This window comes from Lutra lutra, chromosome 2, assembly GCF_902655055.1.
Source record: "Lutra lutra chromosome 2, mLutLut1.2, whole genome shotgun sequence".
In the NCBI taxonomy this organism is placed as follows: domain Eukaryota; kingdom Metazoa; phylum Chordata; class Mammalia; order Carnivora; family Mustelidae; genus Lutra; species Lutra lutra.
The window spans coordinates 180,502,015-180,518,410 of record NC_062279.1 but is presented as its reverse complement, the minus strand read 5'-3'; the positions used below and the strand labels follow the sequence as shown (position 1 = coordinate 180,518,410).

General features: G+C 34.0%; 1 protein-coding gene across 2 annotated transcripts in view; it reads left to right on the top strand.

Moving 5' to 3' along the window:
* Positions 1–11,608, top strand: part of GABRA2 (gamma-aminobutyric acid type A receptor subunit alpha2) — a 124,333-nt gene extending 112,725 nt beyond the window's left edge. The window contains exons 10-11 of one of the 2 annotated variants that reach the window (XM_047719213.1): positions 4,817–4,996; positions 9,662–11,608. In XM_047719213.1, the coding sequence (XP_047575169.1) occupies positions 4,817–4,996; positions 9,662–9,958 (477 nt within the window). In that variant the 3' untranslated portion in view covers positions 9,959–11,608. The remainder of the gene's footprint in view (positions 1–4,816; positions 4,997–9,661) is intronic. The other variant, XM_047719212.1, reaches the window with a different exon arrangement.
* The last annotated feature ends 4,788 nt before the right edge of the window (positions 11,609–16,396 follow it).

Sequence of the window (16,396 nt, the reverse complement as noted above, 5' to 3'; positions counted from 1 at the left end):
ATGCTTTTTCATTGCTGTCTATGCAGTTATTTCTTTTTAGTTATATTAGTTAAACATACACTTTCATACTAACTTTTTTGAAGATTAAATGCTAGTTATATTTCTAAATGCCAGACATATTTATAAATTTGTCACATAAGAAAAATAGTGGTTTGTGGTATAAATGCTCAGAATAGATATTTATTGATATGTCACTTTTTAATGCTCTGAGGGTGCCAGTCAAATTGACATTGTGATTTGGCATATCAAATAAAATGCCTTCTCCCTGAACTTGAAAAATAGGGGTACTTATAAATCCAAAAAATACATTCCTGATAATGCATTCTAAAAGAAATAACTTGGTACTAATGAATATTGGATTTAAATCAAACCACATACCAAATCACACAGAGTAAAGACAAATCTAGGACAAAATCATTGATGTTCCAACCTAATCTGCAGGAAAATAATTAATAAATTCTATATTATTTCAGTTCTAAGTGGTTCAAGGTCATGGTTAAGTTAAAGGGAATATTACATCCAACCTGTTGCATGTTCTTAATCACTTTTCCGTAGCTAAAAGGGCCAAACACAATGACAGGTACTTGCTAGGCACTTCAGAGTTTTTTGTTGAATAAAAGAATAAATGAGTTTCCTTATTAAGTCTGGCAATGCAACACCAGTGAGACTTCTTTGCCTTTATGGAAAGGATTTTAGAACTTGACAATGGTGAAGTTATCAGTGAGTACTCAACCCAATTTCTTGATTCAAATGAATTTTGGGAGGTGCTTCCTAAACTTAGCTTAGAAATATCCAGGTCCTTAAAAATGAAAGGAGATAAAGTAGAGTGCCCCAAACTAGCATATCTGCCTAAAAAAAGATTACAGTATAGTCTACTTTCAGCTACCTCTGCTTTAGTTTTCCTTAGATTTAATTTTTAAGTGGAAAAATGGTAATTTTCTTGAATTACAGAGTTTTTATCCACTGCCCATATCGGCATCCTTCCAGTTTTATCAGACAAGTAGAAGCCCTCTGCTTTTGAAGTTGGTATCATAAGCAAATGCAGTTAAATTATTCATCAATCCGAAGAGCAAATGATAAGTCCTTAAACACTCGTAAACTAGCAAATATTACGTTGCCTCATAAGAATAATATCTCAAAGACACATATCACTAATATATGTTTGAAAAAAGATAGATGTATTTAACATAAAATTTTTGTGTAGATTGTGCTCTGATGATCTTTAAAGTTAGTTTATGCCAATACATAAATCCACTCAATCTATATTCAAGCTGCATTTGAGCCCTCTTGTTAAAAGACACAGCCTACCCTGCTCTGTGATCTTGGACAAGATGTTATACCACTTTTAGGCTCAGGTGTGAAACTAGATAACAAAACCTTATCACCCTAAAAATGTGGTGCTGGATCAAATGATCCAAGTCCAGTTTTTGTGCCCTTGCATTTATAAAAGTATCATCTTGTGAAATTTCCCAGTTCTTCTGGAACCTTCCCTGATACCCAGTGTTCTTCCACATGGCCAAGACTAATTTGTCCACTCCAGCTCTTAATCTCTTTCTTTCTTCTTCTTTTCTCAGGCTTGAACCATCAGTGTTTTCTTCTCCTTTCTTCAAAGCCATCTTCTCCTTTTTGAACGCCTCCTTCCTTTCAGTTAAGGAGTATGCTTAATATGCTTAATTTACCAGGAAGCGAAACCAAAACTCTCTCCAGATCCTATGTGACCCATCCCCCCACATTCAGATTCTATCCTTTTTCTCCATTCAGGCTTTTTGAAAGCATTTCTTACAATGTCTGTGTTCTCATTTTCAATTTAATTCTCAGTCCACTATAATCTGATTTCCTTTTCATTTATTTTCCTGTTAACTGAAGAACACCAATAAAGTCCACATATTCAGATCTGCTAATAACTTTTCATTTTTCTCAAGGGATCCCCTTGGGCCCATTGAATACTGCTGTTTTTTAGAACCCCATACAGGCCAAAATCAGCAGCATTTTCTCTTTCCGTCTTTGAAACAAGCCTCAGAATATCAACCTCTTGCCCTCAAATCCTAGCAGCTGCCTCTATTCATTCTATTCTGAGAGTCTCTGCCCAAGTTCAGAGAAGATCCAATTTCCCTAGCATCTGCCCTTGTTTATCCCCAAAGACAGTAATTTGTCTTTATTTTATTGCTGTTTTTATCTTTATTAATCACTATGTGATTCTTACTTGAAGTGTCTTACTGACAATATCTGTTGGGATATCTGCAACTCGAAGCACACCGTCTACCCATTTACTGTCCGCAAAGAGACAATCCTTATACATCCTCAGCACAAATGTCCATCTTCAGGAAGTTTATGAACCCTGCGTCCCCTAAATGATTTGACCCAATTGTAAGTGCGTATCGTACCCTGCCCTTTTGCATTAGTTCCTTTATCACAGTTTTTAATTACATATTTATGTCTCCTTCCCTTCATTGATCACTATAAAAATGACCACATTTATTTCAATAAATCATTTATCCTTGGCCTTTTCACAGTATCCTGTAATATTAGTTGTTCAATAAATATGGGATGAATGAATGAAATAGAACCAAATCAAATCTATAGCTCATGCCTTTATCTCATCTTCCACAGTTATTATCTACAACTGCACCCCTTACCCTCCTTTTAACTTCCAGGATCATATATCAAACCTGTTCCGTAGGCATTTCTACATGAATACAACATCCCAATCTTTGTGTCTTTTTTTTTTTTTGAAGAACAAACAATAAAGCCTTCTAAATAGATTTTCTATCTTTTCCCTGCTTACATGTATGTATTTATGTATGTATGTATGTATTTTTTAATCTATGGCAAAACCGAATTTCACATACCAACAACTTGGAAGTATCCCTTACCAGCTAACCTGCCATCAGATGGTGCCTGTTTTACTGTCTCTATGCCCTCACTGTCTCCCATTATTTTAAGTCTTTTTATTTATCACAGTTCCTAGTCATATTTCCCTCCAATCCATCCTCCACATTAGAGCTAGGATCGTCTTTCTAAAATGGGTATCGGATCGTTTCATTTTTCAGCTCTTTAAGAAATTGTTGAATTCTTAATGTTAACTGCTGAACTCTTTAAAGAGTTCTTCAAGCTGTTCAGCTAATATGGCCCAAGTATGTACCTTTCTCATAAGCTTTTTTATATATATGTTGAATTAAGGAAATATTACTGTTAATTTCTGTACACTTACTACTATGTGGCTGGGGACATCTCTGTATTAGAAATGAGAAATTAAGGATGCCTGGGTGGCTCAGTGGGTTAAACATCTGCCTTCAGCTCAGGTCATGATCCCAGGGTCCTGGGATTGATTCTAACATCTGGCTCCTTGCTCAGCGGGGAGCCTTCTTCTCCCTCTGCCTGCCACTCCTGCTGCTTGAGCCCGCACCATCTCTCTCTGACAAATAAATAAAAATAAATAAAATCTTTAAAAAATAGTAATGAGGGGGCACCTGGGTGGCTGAGTGGGTTAAGCCTCTGCCTTCAGCTCAGGTCATGATCTCAGGGTCCTGGGATCGAGCCCCACATCGGGCTCTCTGCTCAGCAGGGAGCCTGCTTCCCCCCTTTCTCTGCCTGCTGCTCTGCCTACTTGTGATCTCTCTCTCTCTCTCTCTGTCAAATAAATAAATAAAATATTTTTTAAAAAATAGTAATGAGAAACTATAGGATTGATCAACATAAAGTTACTTGCTCAGGATCACATCTAATAAGTGGTGCATCCAAGATTGAACACAGAGCTAAATTGCATGCTCATATTCTCCCTCTAGCCATTACAAACATCTCCAAATATCCATGCCCCTACACATCTCTGTGACATTAGAATGTGCTGATCCCTCTTACTAAAATGCCCCCTCTTTCCTTCCCTAACTGATGAACCCCTACTTAGTTTTTAATATCCACCTGATTTTACTTAATATTTCTAAATGAATATAATTGCCACCCCTGATATGTTTCTAAAGTACCCAATACAAATTCCTTTTGTGTAACCTTATTAAGTTATACTTTTACTACAAACATTTTTGTTTCCAACAGTAGGTTACATGATCTAAGAGGATAATAGTTATGTCTTACTCATCATTTTCTCTATTACCTGGCATAACAGTTAGCACATAGTTTATTTGAATTAAATTAAAAATAAATGACTTTAGTCTCTTGAGATTATTTCCATTTCTAAATCTGAGTCAGTGGTTCTACACTGGCCAAAAAAAGCATATTCTATGGAAACACGCTAAATATTAAATTACTTAAAACACAGACTTAGCAATGTAATATCCAAACTAACATGAAATGTGCCATTGTTTTATGATTCACACCATGCAATTCATAGAAAACATCACATTTCAAGTGTTTTATTCATTTGTTTGCATTTTTTTAACATCCAGCCTTGTTCCAAAAGCATTTCAGGCAGTTTACCAAAAGAATGCATGTGCTTAAATTATTATAAAATAAAATATAAGTAGAAGTAGGATATCAGGATGAAGGAAAATAGAATGTAAGTATGTACACCATTTGGGCCAGGACATTAAGCGTAATCCATAGCTAGAGAAGTAGAACTTTAAATTCTGGACTTCTTGGCTACTAGAGTAAACCATGGGGTGGTGGGGAGTTACTATCTTTTTTTTTTTTTAATCAAAAAATGGAAGTATAAATTTTCTTATGGAAACTATTTTCCTATACTGAATTACATAAACCGATATCATATGGGTTTTATATTAGGGAAAGTTGGGTACTGTTGAAAGTAATGTCAGCATTTTCCCAATAAAGGCAGTAATGAATTTCATATTGATGTTTCTTGTAGTCCCCTTCAATAAAAGCTGAAGGCATTACATTAACATACAACTCAGTGAAGGCAATTCTTCAAGGAGCTAAACTAATATGGTCCAAGTATATAGCTTTCTCATGGCCCAATTTAATCCAAGGAAAGACTTTAGAGTACTTAGAGAAGTGGATGGACTGTATAACCTTCAAACAATCTTCTGTAAGTATCACTTTTCTCAGTCAGGATGGTTAGCAGACAGTTAATAGCAGCATTATCGGACCAAGGAGCATGTTGCTGCTTTACAGTTAATGGGCTGGATAGTAGCCACAATAGACTAAAAAAGCAACATGGTGTATATAGTAAGAGCATAGAGTTGCCACTTTTGGCTACCTTGGGTTTTTTCCAAAGTCTGTCTTATTTAGTATTACATTTATGAGAGCTCCATTTCCTGATCCTAAGGACAATCTCTGCTATTCTTTCCAATTCTGAAACCATGTGATTATTATTTTTATTTGTATCCCAGGTCACTTTGCTAATAGATGGCTATATTTTAGATAGAACATTTGCTCAAGTTATTAACACATTATTTTATCTAATACTCTAAGGAAGCTGAGATTGGTTTGCCCCATGGGGAAACACTTTGATTTCTATAATCAGGAATTTTCCACACTTGAAATCATAAATACATATTCAGACATTCTAACAAAGTAATAAACTCAGAATATTCTGAACCCTATAAAACATTGTTTAAAAAATAGAAAATTTAAGTAGTATGCACTATATTTCATTTTCATTCCACTTCAGTAACATCATCAACATATTCTATAGTGGCATATTTTACTCTTTTCCCCCAGTAATGTTTAAAAATATATGTTACCGATTTTGTGTTTAGCCTTATTTTCCCCCTTTCCAGTTATATGAGTCTCAATTATAGTAAAACAACTTCCACAGACATGTGGAATAGTAAAATTGAGGACTTTCAAGATAATTACATAGCAGAATTGTAGGACATACTATGGGAATCTAGTTTTTATGAATTTAATAAATGCCTACACTATAAAATACTTTATATTTTATATATTATATATTTTCTAAATATGTATTTTTGGTCACACTAATCATTCTTGTGCATGTCATTCCCTGTAAACATTTTTTAAGCCTTTTCTGTGCTAGGAACTATGCTAGGAGCTCTGCATTGCACTGTCTATGCTTTCAAGGAGCTCACATTTAAATAGAAGAAAAAAATAAATGAGAAAAGTATACACTCCATTATTGAGACAAACACTAGTGTGCTATGAAAAACACATGGAAGGCGTACTTACTGCAATGAGAAGCGATTTTGAGCTGAGTAGGTATAAAATGGATCTGTCTAAGGGGTCAGTGTGTGTTGGTTATCATTTCCTGGCTCAACTGTGGTATCATTCACAAGTTAGGGGATATAGGGAGGTATACAGAATTAGGTTGGGAGTAAAAGTAACCCCAGTTCATTTCTGGATATTTTATGTTTTAATTACCCATGGAATATGTGATAGAGAAGCCTAGTGAAATATAACAGGTAAGAATTCTGGTGAGAGATATTATGTCAATCATCCATGTATTGGTTACAAAAGCCTTAGCAGTTACTTAAAATTAATAGAAATTTGCAGTGTCCACTTGCCTTCATTTCCCCCATTCTCATTCTGTTTGGTTTCATTCTTCACATTTAACATTGATTTCTTTACTTATATTTTCAGGCATACATGGCCTTATTCTTATATGAAGTGGCCTACCTAAGAGACTTAAAGCAGAAATACAGAATGACCAAATTAGACTATGAGAAATTAGGTAGTGTGAACTATTGGAACCTGCCTAATTCTCGAAAGAAAAAAAAAAAAAAACTTTATATACGGACATGAACCTTAAAAAATTACCTTGTGGCAGTTAGTACTGGTTTGAACAGTGAACACAATGATAGTCTTCATTGCATTATTTCTCTTCAAGGCTCTGACAGTCTGAGTGTAGGTCAAGGGTCACATTGAATAAAGTAAAATTAGTCTCAAAGGGGCAAAATCATTGTCCCAAGGACTCAACCTGCTGACGGTCTGCCTTGATCAGAGGCTTGTATGACACTCAAAGAGGATTTATAACATAATACAGTTTGGTTCTTTTTAATAGAAGTTAATAATGAATAGGGTGAGATAGTATCTTCTAGTAATGGCCTAGAGTACAAATATGTTTTAATACTATCACCAGCAGATTTCTGTCTTAGAAAGAACAGTAATAGAATATATTATGTGGACTTAATCTATGTACTCTGGTTTAGCAGATCTAAGAACTGTAAGTCATCTATGAATTCAACAGCATTTTTTCTCTATATACATGATATTAATAATCTTAAATAGATAAGAACAATTTGTTTTACTGCAGATTTCTGACAATTACTTTCAAATGGACTGAAGGGAGTTATTTTATCCTTTAAAACAAGACTTTGTAAGATTTGAGCCAGAAAGACTTTACTGGGCTTGGCTAGGAATTATGAAGGTTTAGACCATGAGGGTGTCCTGGGCTTCATTTAATTCACTGGTTAGAAATTATAGGTGTCCACCACTGGGTTTTGACTAAAGATAGTACTCATGACTGTTGCACTTTTGCTTGCTGTTGGTTCTGAAAATAATCAAGTTTCCAAGTTCCAAGAGAGCATTGTGAAGTCAAGCCATCATCTTGTCAGGTACTGAGCTTGTCTCTCAACTTTATACTTACATTAAGAGATTGAAGCCATACTTTGAGCGATGAAAAAGAAGTATGATGAAATTTTGTTCTCTGTAGTTAAGTCAATAAAAGTTACACACATACGTTAAAATTATTTTTAACACTGCTTATTATAGTATCTTCAATATTGGGGTTAAACGCACACGCACACACACACTCACACACACACACACACACCAGCATACAAACATGCAGGGGTGATATTTGCCGGTACATCCTGGTACAGCCCTCTGGGTATTTACAGCAGATATTCATCCCGATTAGTTAGAGGACCTGTTCTGCTTTGTTAGTGTGTCTGCTTCAGAGTTTGCTAAATAATTTTAGCACCAACTGTGGGTTTATATACGATTGAAGGTTATTTGTGTTGGGCAGGAAGGGGGTTGGTAAGAGTCAGTACAGAGTTTCTAACCATAGGCTCCTCTTGCAACAAAGGACGTTTGCATTTATGTTTCTTTGTCAAAATGTCTAAGCCTCGCACCATAAATCTTGACCTAACTTAAATGTCCCTCTTCCAAGACACCTTTTTTGAGGTCCTGCTTGCAATGTTTATGTATATTGTCTATACATTTTATAAGCCAATAATCTTGTTTAGCTTGTAATAGAGTTATAACTGTTACTACTCTCCACTAAGAGGCTGTGCTTTTGTATGTGGTTTGAATATTCGTTTATTCATTTAATTCTCACAACAGTTCATTATGGCTTTGGTATAATTATCCCCTGTTTTTTTTTTTTTTTTCGAACTAGAAGGTGAAGCAGGGAGAGGTGAAGGAACATCCCCAAAGTCCGAATTCTAAGGGCAGTTTCATATTATTTTAAATGATATTTAGGTAGAATTGATATAATGATAACATAAACACTATATGTTACATACTTGATGGTTTAAAGAGTCTTTTTAGAAGATTGACCTGGTGATACAAACTTCAATTGGAAAAGTTTAGGAAAAAGCATACTCCCAGGTTTCAAATAGCTTCCTCAAAGAGAAAGTCACACAGTAAGATGCTTAAAGTAGAACTTTAGAAGTCACACGCACTTGAGTTTGTGTGATCATTCAGCCACTTAATAGACAGGAGACCTGGTTATGTCAGGAAACCTCTTTAGCCTCTATTTTGGAATTTGTAACATAGGAATTGGCATAGAACTTACCTCCTATCCAGTAGTGAAGTTTTTCACAAATGACACCCTCAATGGTGACTAACGTAACACATGAAAAGCATGATGGAGGGAGAGCCTTCCAGTCTAGGAAGCAGCATGGCCATAGGCCTCAAACAAGGAAGTGTTCTTGAAAACTGAAGTTATTTCATGAGACTAGTGTATAATTAATGAAGTAAAGAAGCCATGGTAAGAACTACTGATTTTATTCTAAGTTCCTTGAGATAGTATTCAAGAGATTTAAGCTGAGGAGTGACATGATCCCATTGATGTCTTAAAAAAAAAAAAAAAAATCCCTGTGGCTAGAGTGTGTCTATAATTGGACAAGGTCAAGTGAAAGCTGGGAGAGCGCAAAGCATGTTGTTTGGTCCAGGCAGGAGATAACTGTGAGTCATATTCAAGTAGATGGGGATTCTGAAGGGAATCAGGTTGTGGATGAGCTAGGCAAAAAACAAAGTTTGTATTTTATCTTTGTCCCAGATTTTTAGTATTTATTTCACTGCCAACTGTATATGGTTAGCTTCTCATCATATTAGTAAAACGTTCGACATGAAAATGAGAAACCCTGTTATCTAGTTAAAGAAGTTAAATTTCTTTATTCAGAAAATGTGGTCATTGTAGATGATCGTTCCTCTGGTTAAAATATTTCTACATTTCATTTATTCATTCTCTCATCCATTTAACAAATATCTGAATAACTTACAAGAGTCAAAATGTCATATCATTTATTAAATGTGTGGTTTTGATTGTTTGTTTTCCATGTAAACAACAACAAAATATGGTTCTCCGGGAAGACGGTATCACTGATTTTACTCTGAGCTTTCCTCATGGTTTCAGGACGCCTTTTATTTATTTTCCTAAATTTCATCTTTCTAATGGATAATGATGTTTATCAAAATACTTTTCTTCAGAATTTGAACTGGAGTTTGGAAAATGTTAAATGGCAGGCTCAACCCACATTGTGTTAATTCTTATATTTTTCAATAGAAAAAAGAAAAAGCCTCTGTCATGATACAGAACAATGCTTATGCAGTGGCTGTTGCCAATTATGCCCCGAATCTTTCAAAAGACCCAGTTCTCTCCACCATCTCCAAGAGTGCAACCACACCAGAACCCAATAAGAAGCCGGAGAACAAGCCAGCGGAAGCCAAGAAAACCTTCAACAGCGTTAGCAAAATTGACAGAATGTCTAGAATAGTTTTCCCAGTTTTGTTTGGTACATTTAATTTAGTTTACTGGGCTACGTATTTAAACAGAGAACCTGTATTAGGGGTCAGTCCTTGAATCTGGACACAGGTTATCTTTGGGATGTATAGCAACATAGAACTTTGTTTTGCTATGTACAGTCTGACTAATAACTGCTAATTTGTGAACCAATATGTACAGTATGTATATAGCTATATAGCTTACCAGTAGACCTCTAACAGAGACACTCATTTGCTAACTTGTGGAATTGCAGGCAGAAAGCACCCCATACCCAAAGAGCCATTGCCTTTTTTAAAGATTTACCCTAGGAACTCGTTTAAAGTGGCTTTCTCATGGCCTGGTTTATTCCCTAGTAGTGATGAAAATGGGGCTCCTATACCACACTTGATGAACTCTTTTGATTTAGATCTTAAATATTAGGACTATTTTCTACTGTAGCCTAACTTTAATGTAAGATAACACTGTTGTTCCAAGATGATTTCTTCTAAATCACAGAACCTCATATCTGCCACATCTGTTCCCTTCATGAGTGCTCAGAAACCCTGCTAGTGTAATTGGAAGCTTAGCACACATCAGAAGAAAAAACTAGAGATCTGAAATCAGCTTTTAATTACTCTGTATAGCATCTATAGCAACCTATTACCGCATGACAAACTCAAATAATTATGAGTCACTCCTGACAGGATGTTAATTATGCCTAGACTTTAGTAATATCAGAATGTCACAGTCATTACATTTTATCCTCAGAGTTTACTTGAGAGTAATAATTGAAATCCTACAGATTATTTTAATCATTGGAAACTACCTTAAATTAAAAAAAAAAAAAAAAAAGACAAATGTGTCTTACTCTTTCCAGGTATGTGTTGTATTGAAATTGATCAGCTAAGTTTTCTTGGTGCTGGTGACTGGAAAAAGCATCCCACTTGGCTGCAGTAAAGCAACATTCATGTCGATTAGAAAATTGTGCCAAAAACTCCCGCCAATGAGAATTCATAGGTGTCCCAGCGTTTAGATGAGCACTTACACGATTCTCTTCTTTCCTGTTTACTGCAAATTCTGCCTTAAGGCTTCTCGTCACCAGGACTCAGAAGCCACTAATTACAAAGGAAAGGGCAGTTAATTGGCACATTTTTCTGTCTTGAAGCAGCGCTTTCAGATCAGAATTAATGTAAATCTGCTTTTGTAAATTGCAACTTTAAATTTCACTGACTCAAATTTACAACAGCTTTGTATACCAGAAGAGGTTTTGGTAAGAGTTGAACATTTTTAAACAGAAACTTTAAAGCATCACCAACAGATCGTGGATTAGTTCACACGCACACACGTAAATGAGCATGTGCGCGTGCATGCGCACGCTTGTGCACGTGTGTGCACACACACACTGATTAACTAAATTAGAACACACGCAAATAACTAAATTAGAAACCATAGTTTTCAATTTTATATAATTACTAATTATTAATGGATAAAATTCATTTTTCTTTTAATATTTTAAAATATACTCTCTATGCCCCTGAAATGTCTTAATAGAAGTTAACAATTGTGTCTCATGCCTAGATTTAACATTTTTGGAAAACCTGAAAACCTTTTGACTCACATCTACATTAGCAGTTATTAGTTGACTTTTACTAATAGATACACCTTTATGATGGTGTTTTTGTAGAAACATAAGTAGTCAAATAGTGGTATTTCTTGCAGTTTTGTACAGTATTTCAGTATAGTGCATAAGTAAGTATGTTCATAAAATCAAATAAAAGGAGTATCTTATGGAAATAAGCAAAATCACAGCAAAACTTGTTATTCCTTTGCCTCGTTTAAGTTTCTTTTTCATTTTCTTTGTTTTAGTGTGATTCTATTATGTGCTTTGCATGACTGTATTAATACCAAGGTCACAAATGCATCTTATTAACAGAATTTGCCGTGGAGACAGCTTTGACATTAAAAATTCCCTCACAAAAGGTAATCCGTAATCCTTAATAAAATAAAATTGTTACATGAGCTAATAAATGTATTTCTTTAATTCCCTTCCAATTACAGCTTCTTTGTCATCTAAATAGTTTTAACATACGAGATCCTATTTCTAACACATTTAAATATAACCTGGATCTTTGGTAGAGTTTAGGAAATTGTGCGAGAGTCAAAAAGAGTGTACCGTGTTTGAGGCCAAGCAATAAAAATGCTTTTTATGGTATACATTATTAGGCACTTTAAAAATGTTGTTGTTAAGTTATGCATTTCCCCCTTCATGTCTGACCATAAGTTATAAATTTATAAATATGTACATATGTAAAAAATAGTTGTAAATAGCAGTTTCTGTGTGACAACAGAAAAGACTCATCTTTACCTTTGACAAAGGGCTGCACCTACATTGATGGCACCAGTATTTTGTTTGTTTGGGATTTTTTGTTTTGTTTTGTTTTGTTTTGTTTTGACATTTATGGTAGATGGGCCATAAAAGTTATTCTTATTGTCACCCTTGTTTTTAGTTTTAATGGCCAAAATCTTATCCGAGCTTAATAACATCCCGACAGTTCAGATTTTCTGAGAACATAGATCAGGATTTTCTATTATTTCTCCACTTTGCTGTATTTTTTTTATGCACTTCTTAACCTTTTGAAGTTTAGATAAATCAAAGGGAGCTTTTGGTCTTGCAGGAGAGTGTATGGATGCTTCATTTAAAATGATTTAAAATTATAGAACGTGAGTGTTTATAATCATTCTCCCTTCCATAAACCATTTTAAAGATGCAAAATAGAAGTGACACGAATTTATTAAAATGAGACCAATTTTTCAGGAAATACATTTTTAATATACTAACAGAGGTCTCTTTGGCCCATAATATGACGCCTCTTTTAGGCAGTTGTACATTGACGTAAAGGGTCACAGTATGTACAAAATGTAGATAAGAACATGTGCATATACAGAGATATAGTCTCATTATTGTGTAGCTGCTACTCTGATTCAGCTAATATTTATCCAACAAATATTTTTATACCTCCCACTATGTGCCATACCATGGGGATGGTGTTAATAACACTCATTATCACACCCACAGAATTTAGTTGAAAGATAAAGTGCACCTTCTTCTAAAAACTTAAGAGCAAAGGTTAAATGGAACACATGAATTAATATAGCACTGAGAATTGTTCTAACGAACTATAAGATCATGAGTGTGCTTAAGATAGTAGCTGTTTTGTTTTTTTCTTCCTATTCATGTTGCTATTATTTAATACAAAAATGGAATAAGTATAACTATTTAGTAATGATTTTAAACGTCAGTGATTTTTAAAATGCCAGTGTTACTGTTTAGCAATCTTCAGGGATCTCTCGAATTTATCTCAGGTTTGGATAAGTGATCCCCTTGAGTGATGTTTCCAATTTTTTTTCTTAAATATTTCATAGTTTATTTAAAAAGAACACAGATTCCATTATTTCATTTTTATTTTTCTTTGATAGATATATGTGTGTATACATATACATATATCTGTACACATATATACATATGTATATATATGATGTAATCAGTATTTAATTACGATTGGTTCTTTCTATATTCCTGGCTAAGGGAACTGAATTCTACCATGGTATCATAGATACTAGAGGAGCGCCAAAGCTCTGTGGATTCTGTCACTACCATACTTTGGCATGACCTGTCATCATTTCAATGGGAGGGCAAGGGAACTAAGTCAAGTCACCTTCTGCAAAGTCATGGTTCTTCAACATCTATTAAGACTGTTTTCAAATGCTCCATTCTTGATGTCTCAGACAATAACTGTGAAACAGGGAACGATTTATTATTTAACTTGAAATCTGAGACCATATTAATAGATTTGTTAATAATAAATTTACCAAACACCAAACTGTATAGGTTGTCCCTGTTGTTAGTTTTTTCTGACATTCTTACATGCATTTGCATATTTTTGAAGCAATTTGCAGATTTTTTTTCATATAAAAAGATTCAGAATTTCAAGGGAATCAAGTTGACCCATTGCTACCCTGTAGTGCATTTATTTACTATTTTGAAAAAATTTAAATTCAATTAATTAATAGTGTATTATTAGTTTCAGAGGTAGAGTTCGGTGATTTGTCAGTTGCATATAATACCCAGTGCTCATTCATCTCATGCCCTTCTTAATGTCCATCACCCAGTTACTCCATTGCCCCCCCACTCCCCTCCCCTCCAGCAACCCTGTTTGTTTCCTATGATTAAGAATCTCGTATGGTTTGTCTCCCTCTCTGATTTCCTCTTGTTTTATATTTCCCTCTCTTCTCTTATGCTCCTCTGTTTTGTTTCTTAAATTCTACATATGAGTGAAATCATATGATAATTGTCTTTCTCTGATTGACTCATTTTGCTTAGCATAATACTCTTTAGTTCCATCCAGTTGTTACAAATGACAAGATTTGTATAAAAAATTTCAGAATTTCAAGGGAATCAAGCTGACCCATCGCTACCTTGTAGTGAATTCATTTTCCTTTTAATTGCGGTTTCATGGGCACCGTGGGTTGACCTCTTATTAATTCAGAGTGTAGAGAAGCATACCATTTAAGTTGAGAAGGGCTGTGGTTATTTTTAATATCCATGCTTGGAATACAGAGACACTGTGTCAAAATTACTCATAATAGTGTGGACAAGACAAAGTATAATCATTTTTTCTTCATTGAATTCATGCTTTAAAAGATGAAATCCAGTATTTAATGAAATTTTAACATCCATAATCTTTTGTAACAAGCATTTGTATAAAAGATACTAATATTTTCCATTAGTATAATCACTCATATTTTCATCATATTCAAAAACAAATTTAGGACCTCAAAAACAGGAAAAGAAATATCAAAAAGAAACACCCACTAGAAAAAATGAGGATGTTGCTAATTAAACCTAGTAAAGGATTTTCCCTTTTTAACTCCCCAGAAAAGGGAGAAATTAAATATGCATAAATATATACACAAATGTTTAACAGTTATGATTCCATCACGATAAACATCATGATTAAAATACTAAAATAGATGAAATTCATGTGAAGGCATGTGGGGAAAGTGATCAAAAAATATTCAAAATCTATTATAAGAATTTTGTATCATGTTTTTCTTGGAAATTCTTAATCACTTAGACATATAAATATTAGACATATTTATACCACTGTTTTCAACTTTCTTTAGTTGAAATATTCTATTTGTCTGTATACACGAAAAACACTTTCTCATATATATAATTATAACACCACTTTAAATCACTTTCTCTATGTTGTAGTTAATATGTAATATCAGTTAATATGACCAGTAGGGAAGAACAACCAATAGATGTTTCAATTTATAGTTCCCAAAGAATCCTTAATAAGTTCTTACCTTTGATTAGAAGTGCGTGTGTGTGTGTATTTCCAGGTATGAAAGAACATTTTGAGAAATTCAGACGATTTTATGAAATCTAAACAATTTATTTTATTAATGGGCCCAATCTCGAATTAACTCTTATTAACTAGCCATTAACTTAGTTAATAGAATAGTTTTTTTTTTTTCAATAGATCCATAACAGACTTATTAGTTGGAATTTAGTCTTGAGCCATATATATGGTTGGAGATATCCTTCCTATATAAAGTTCTAAACATCTTTCTGATGTATTGCTACTTGGTTCAAATTGATTTCACAATTTCACTTACAAGACAGGATAGAAAAATCTTTGAATTTCAAGTTTGTAAATGGAGGTTTGCAAAAGATTTCATTAAATTAAATATGTGGTTGATTGTAGTCAAATGCATAGTTATCTATATTCATTACTGGTCAGTTTCATACCTTTTTGAATTGAAATGGCTTGCCGAGAGCTCATGCCATCCTAGTCAGTATTCTAAGCCCTTCACATAGAATACCTCATTCAGTCCTCACAACAACCGGAAATCACTGTGTGATTCTTGAAGTTCTGGAAGTTTAGAATTTCTATATGGTACACAGAAATGCTGGTCTAACACGTATTTTAGACAAAGTTAAAAAAAAAAAAAGCTGTATTTTTCTTTGCTTTAATTCAGATTTATATTCATACCTTTTGGGGGGCATCAATCCATTGAAAAGTCCACCATCTGCTTTACTATATGACAAAACCAAGGAGACACTGAACTATAAAGCAACCAAGAACCCATTTTTGTGAAACTATTTATTCACAAACATTGGTTACAATTTAGTTTCTAGGAGTATGTTACATTTTTCTTTTTTGAACCATATGTAATGATAATGTATAAAAATGCTTAAAATTAAGCACACTATTTTTCTTTCTTTCTTTCTTTCTTTCTTTCTTTCTTTCTTTCTTTTCTCTTTTCTTTTTGCCAGTTTTGTTAGGTGTTGGAGAGGTTTTGTTTTATTTGCCACATGGTTGGTTTCATGACATTTAAACTCATTGGACTTAAAGAATTATGTATTGACTTCATCTGTTTGTTGCAAGTTACTATTTATTGAAACAAGTCTAAACAGACCCCAAATACATTCTAGAGTTGGGATTGTTAGTGTTGAAATAGCTCAGTTGG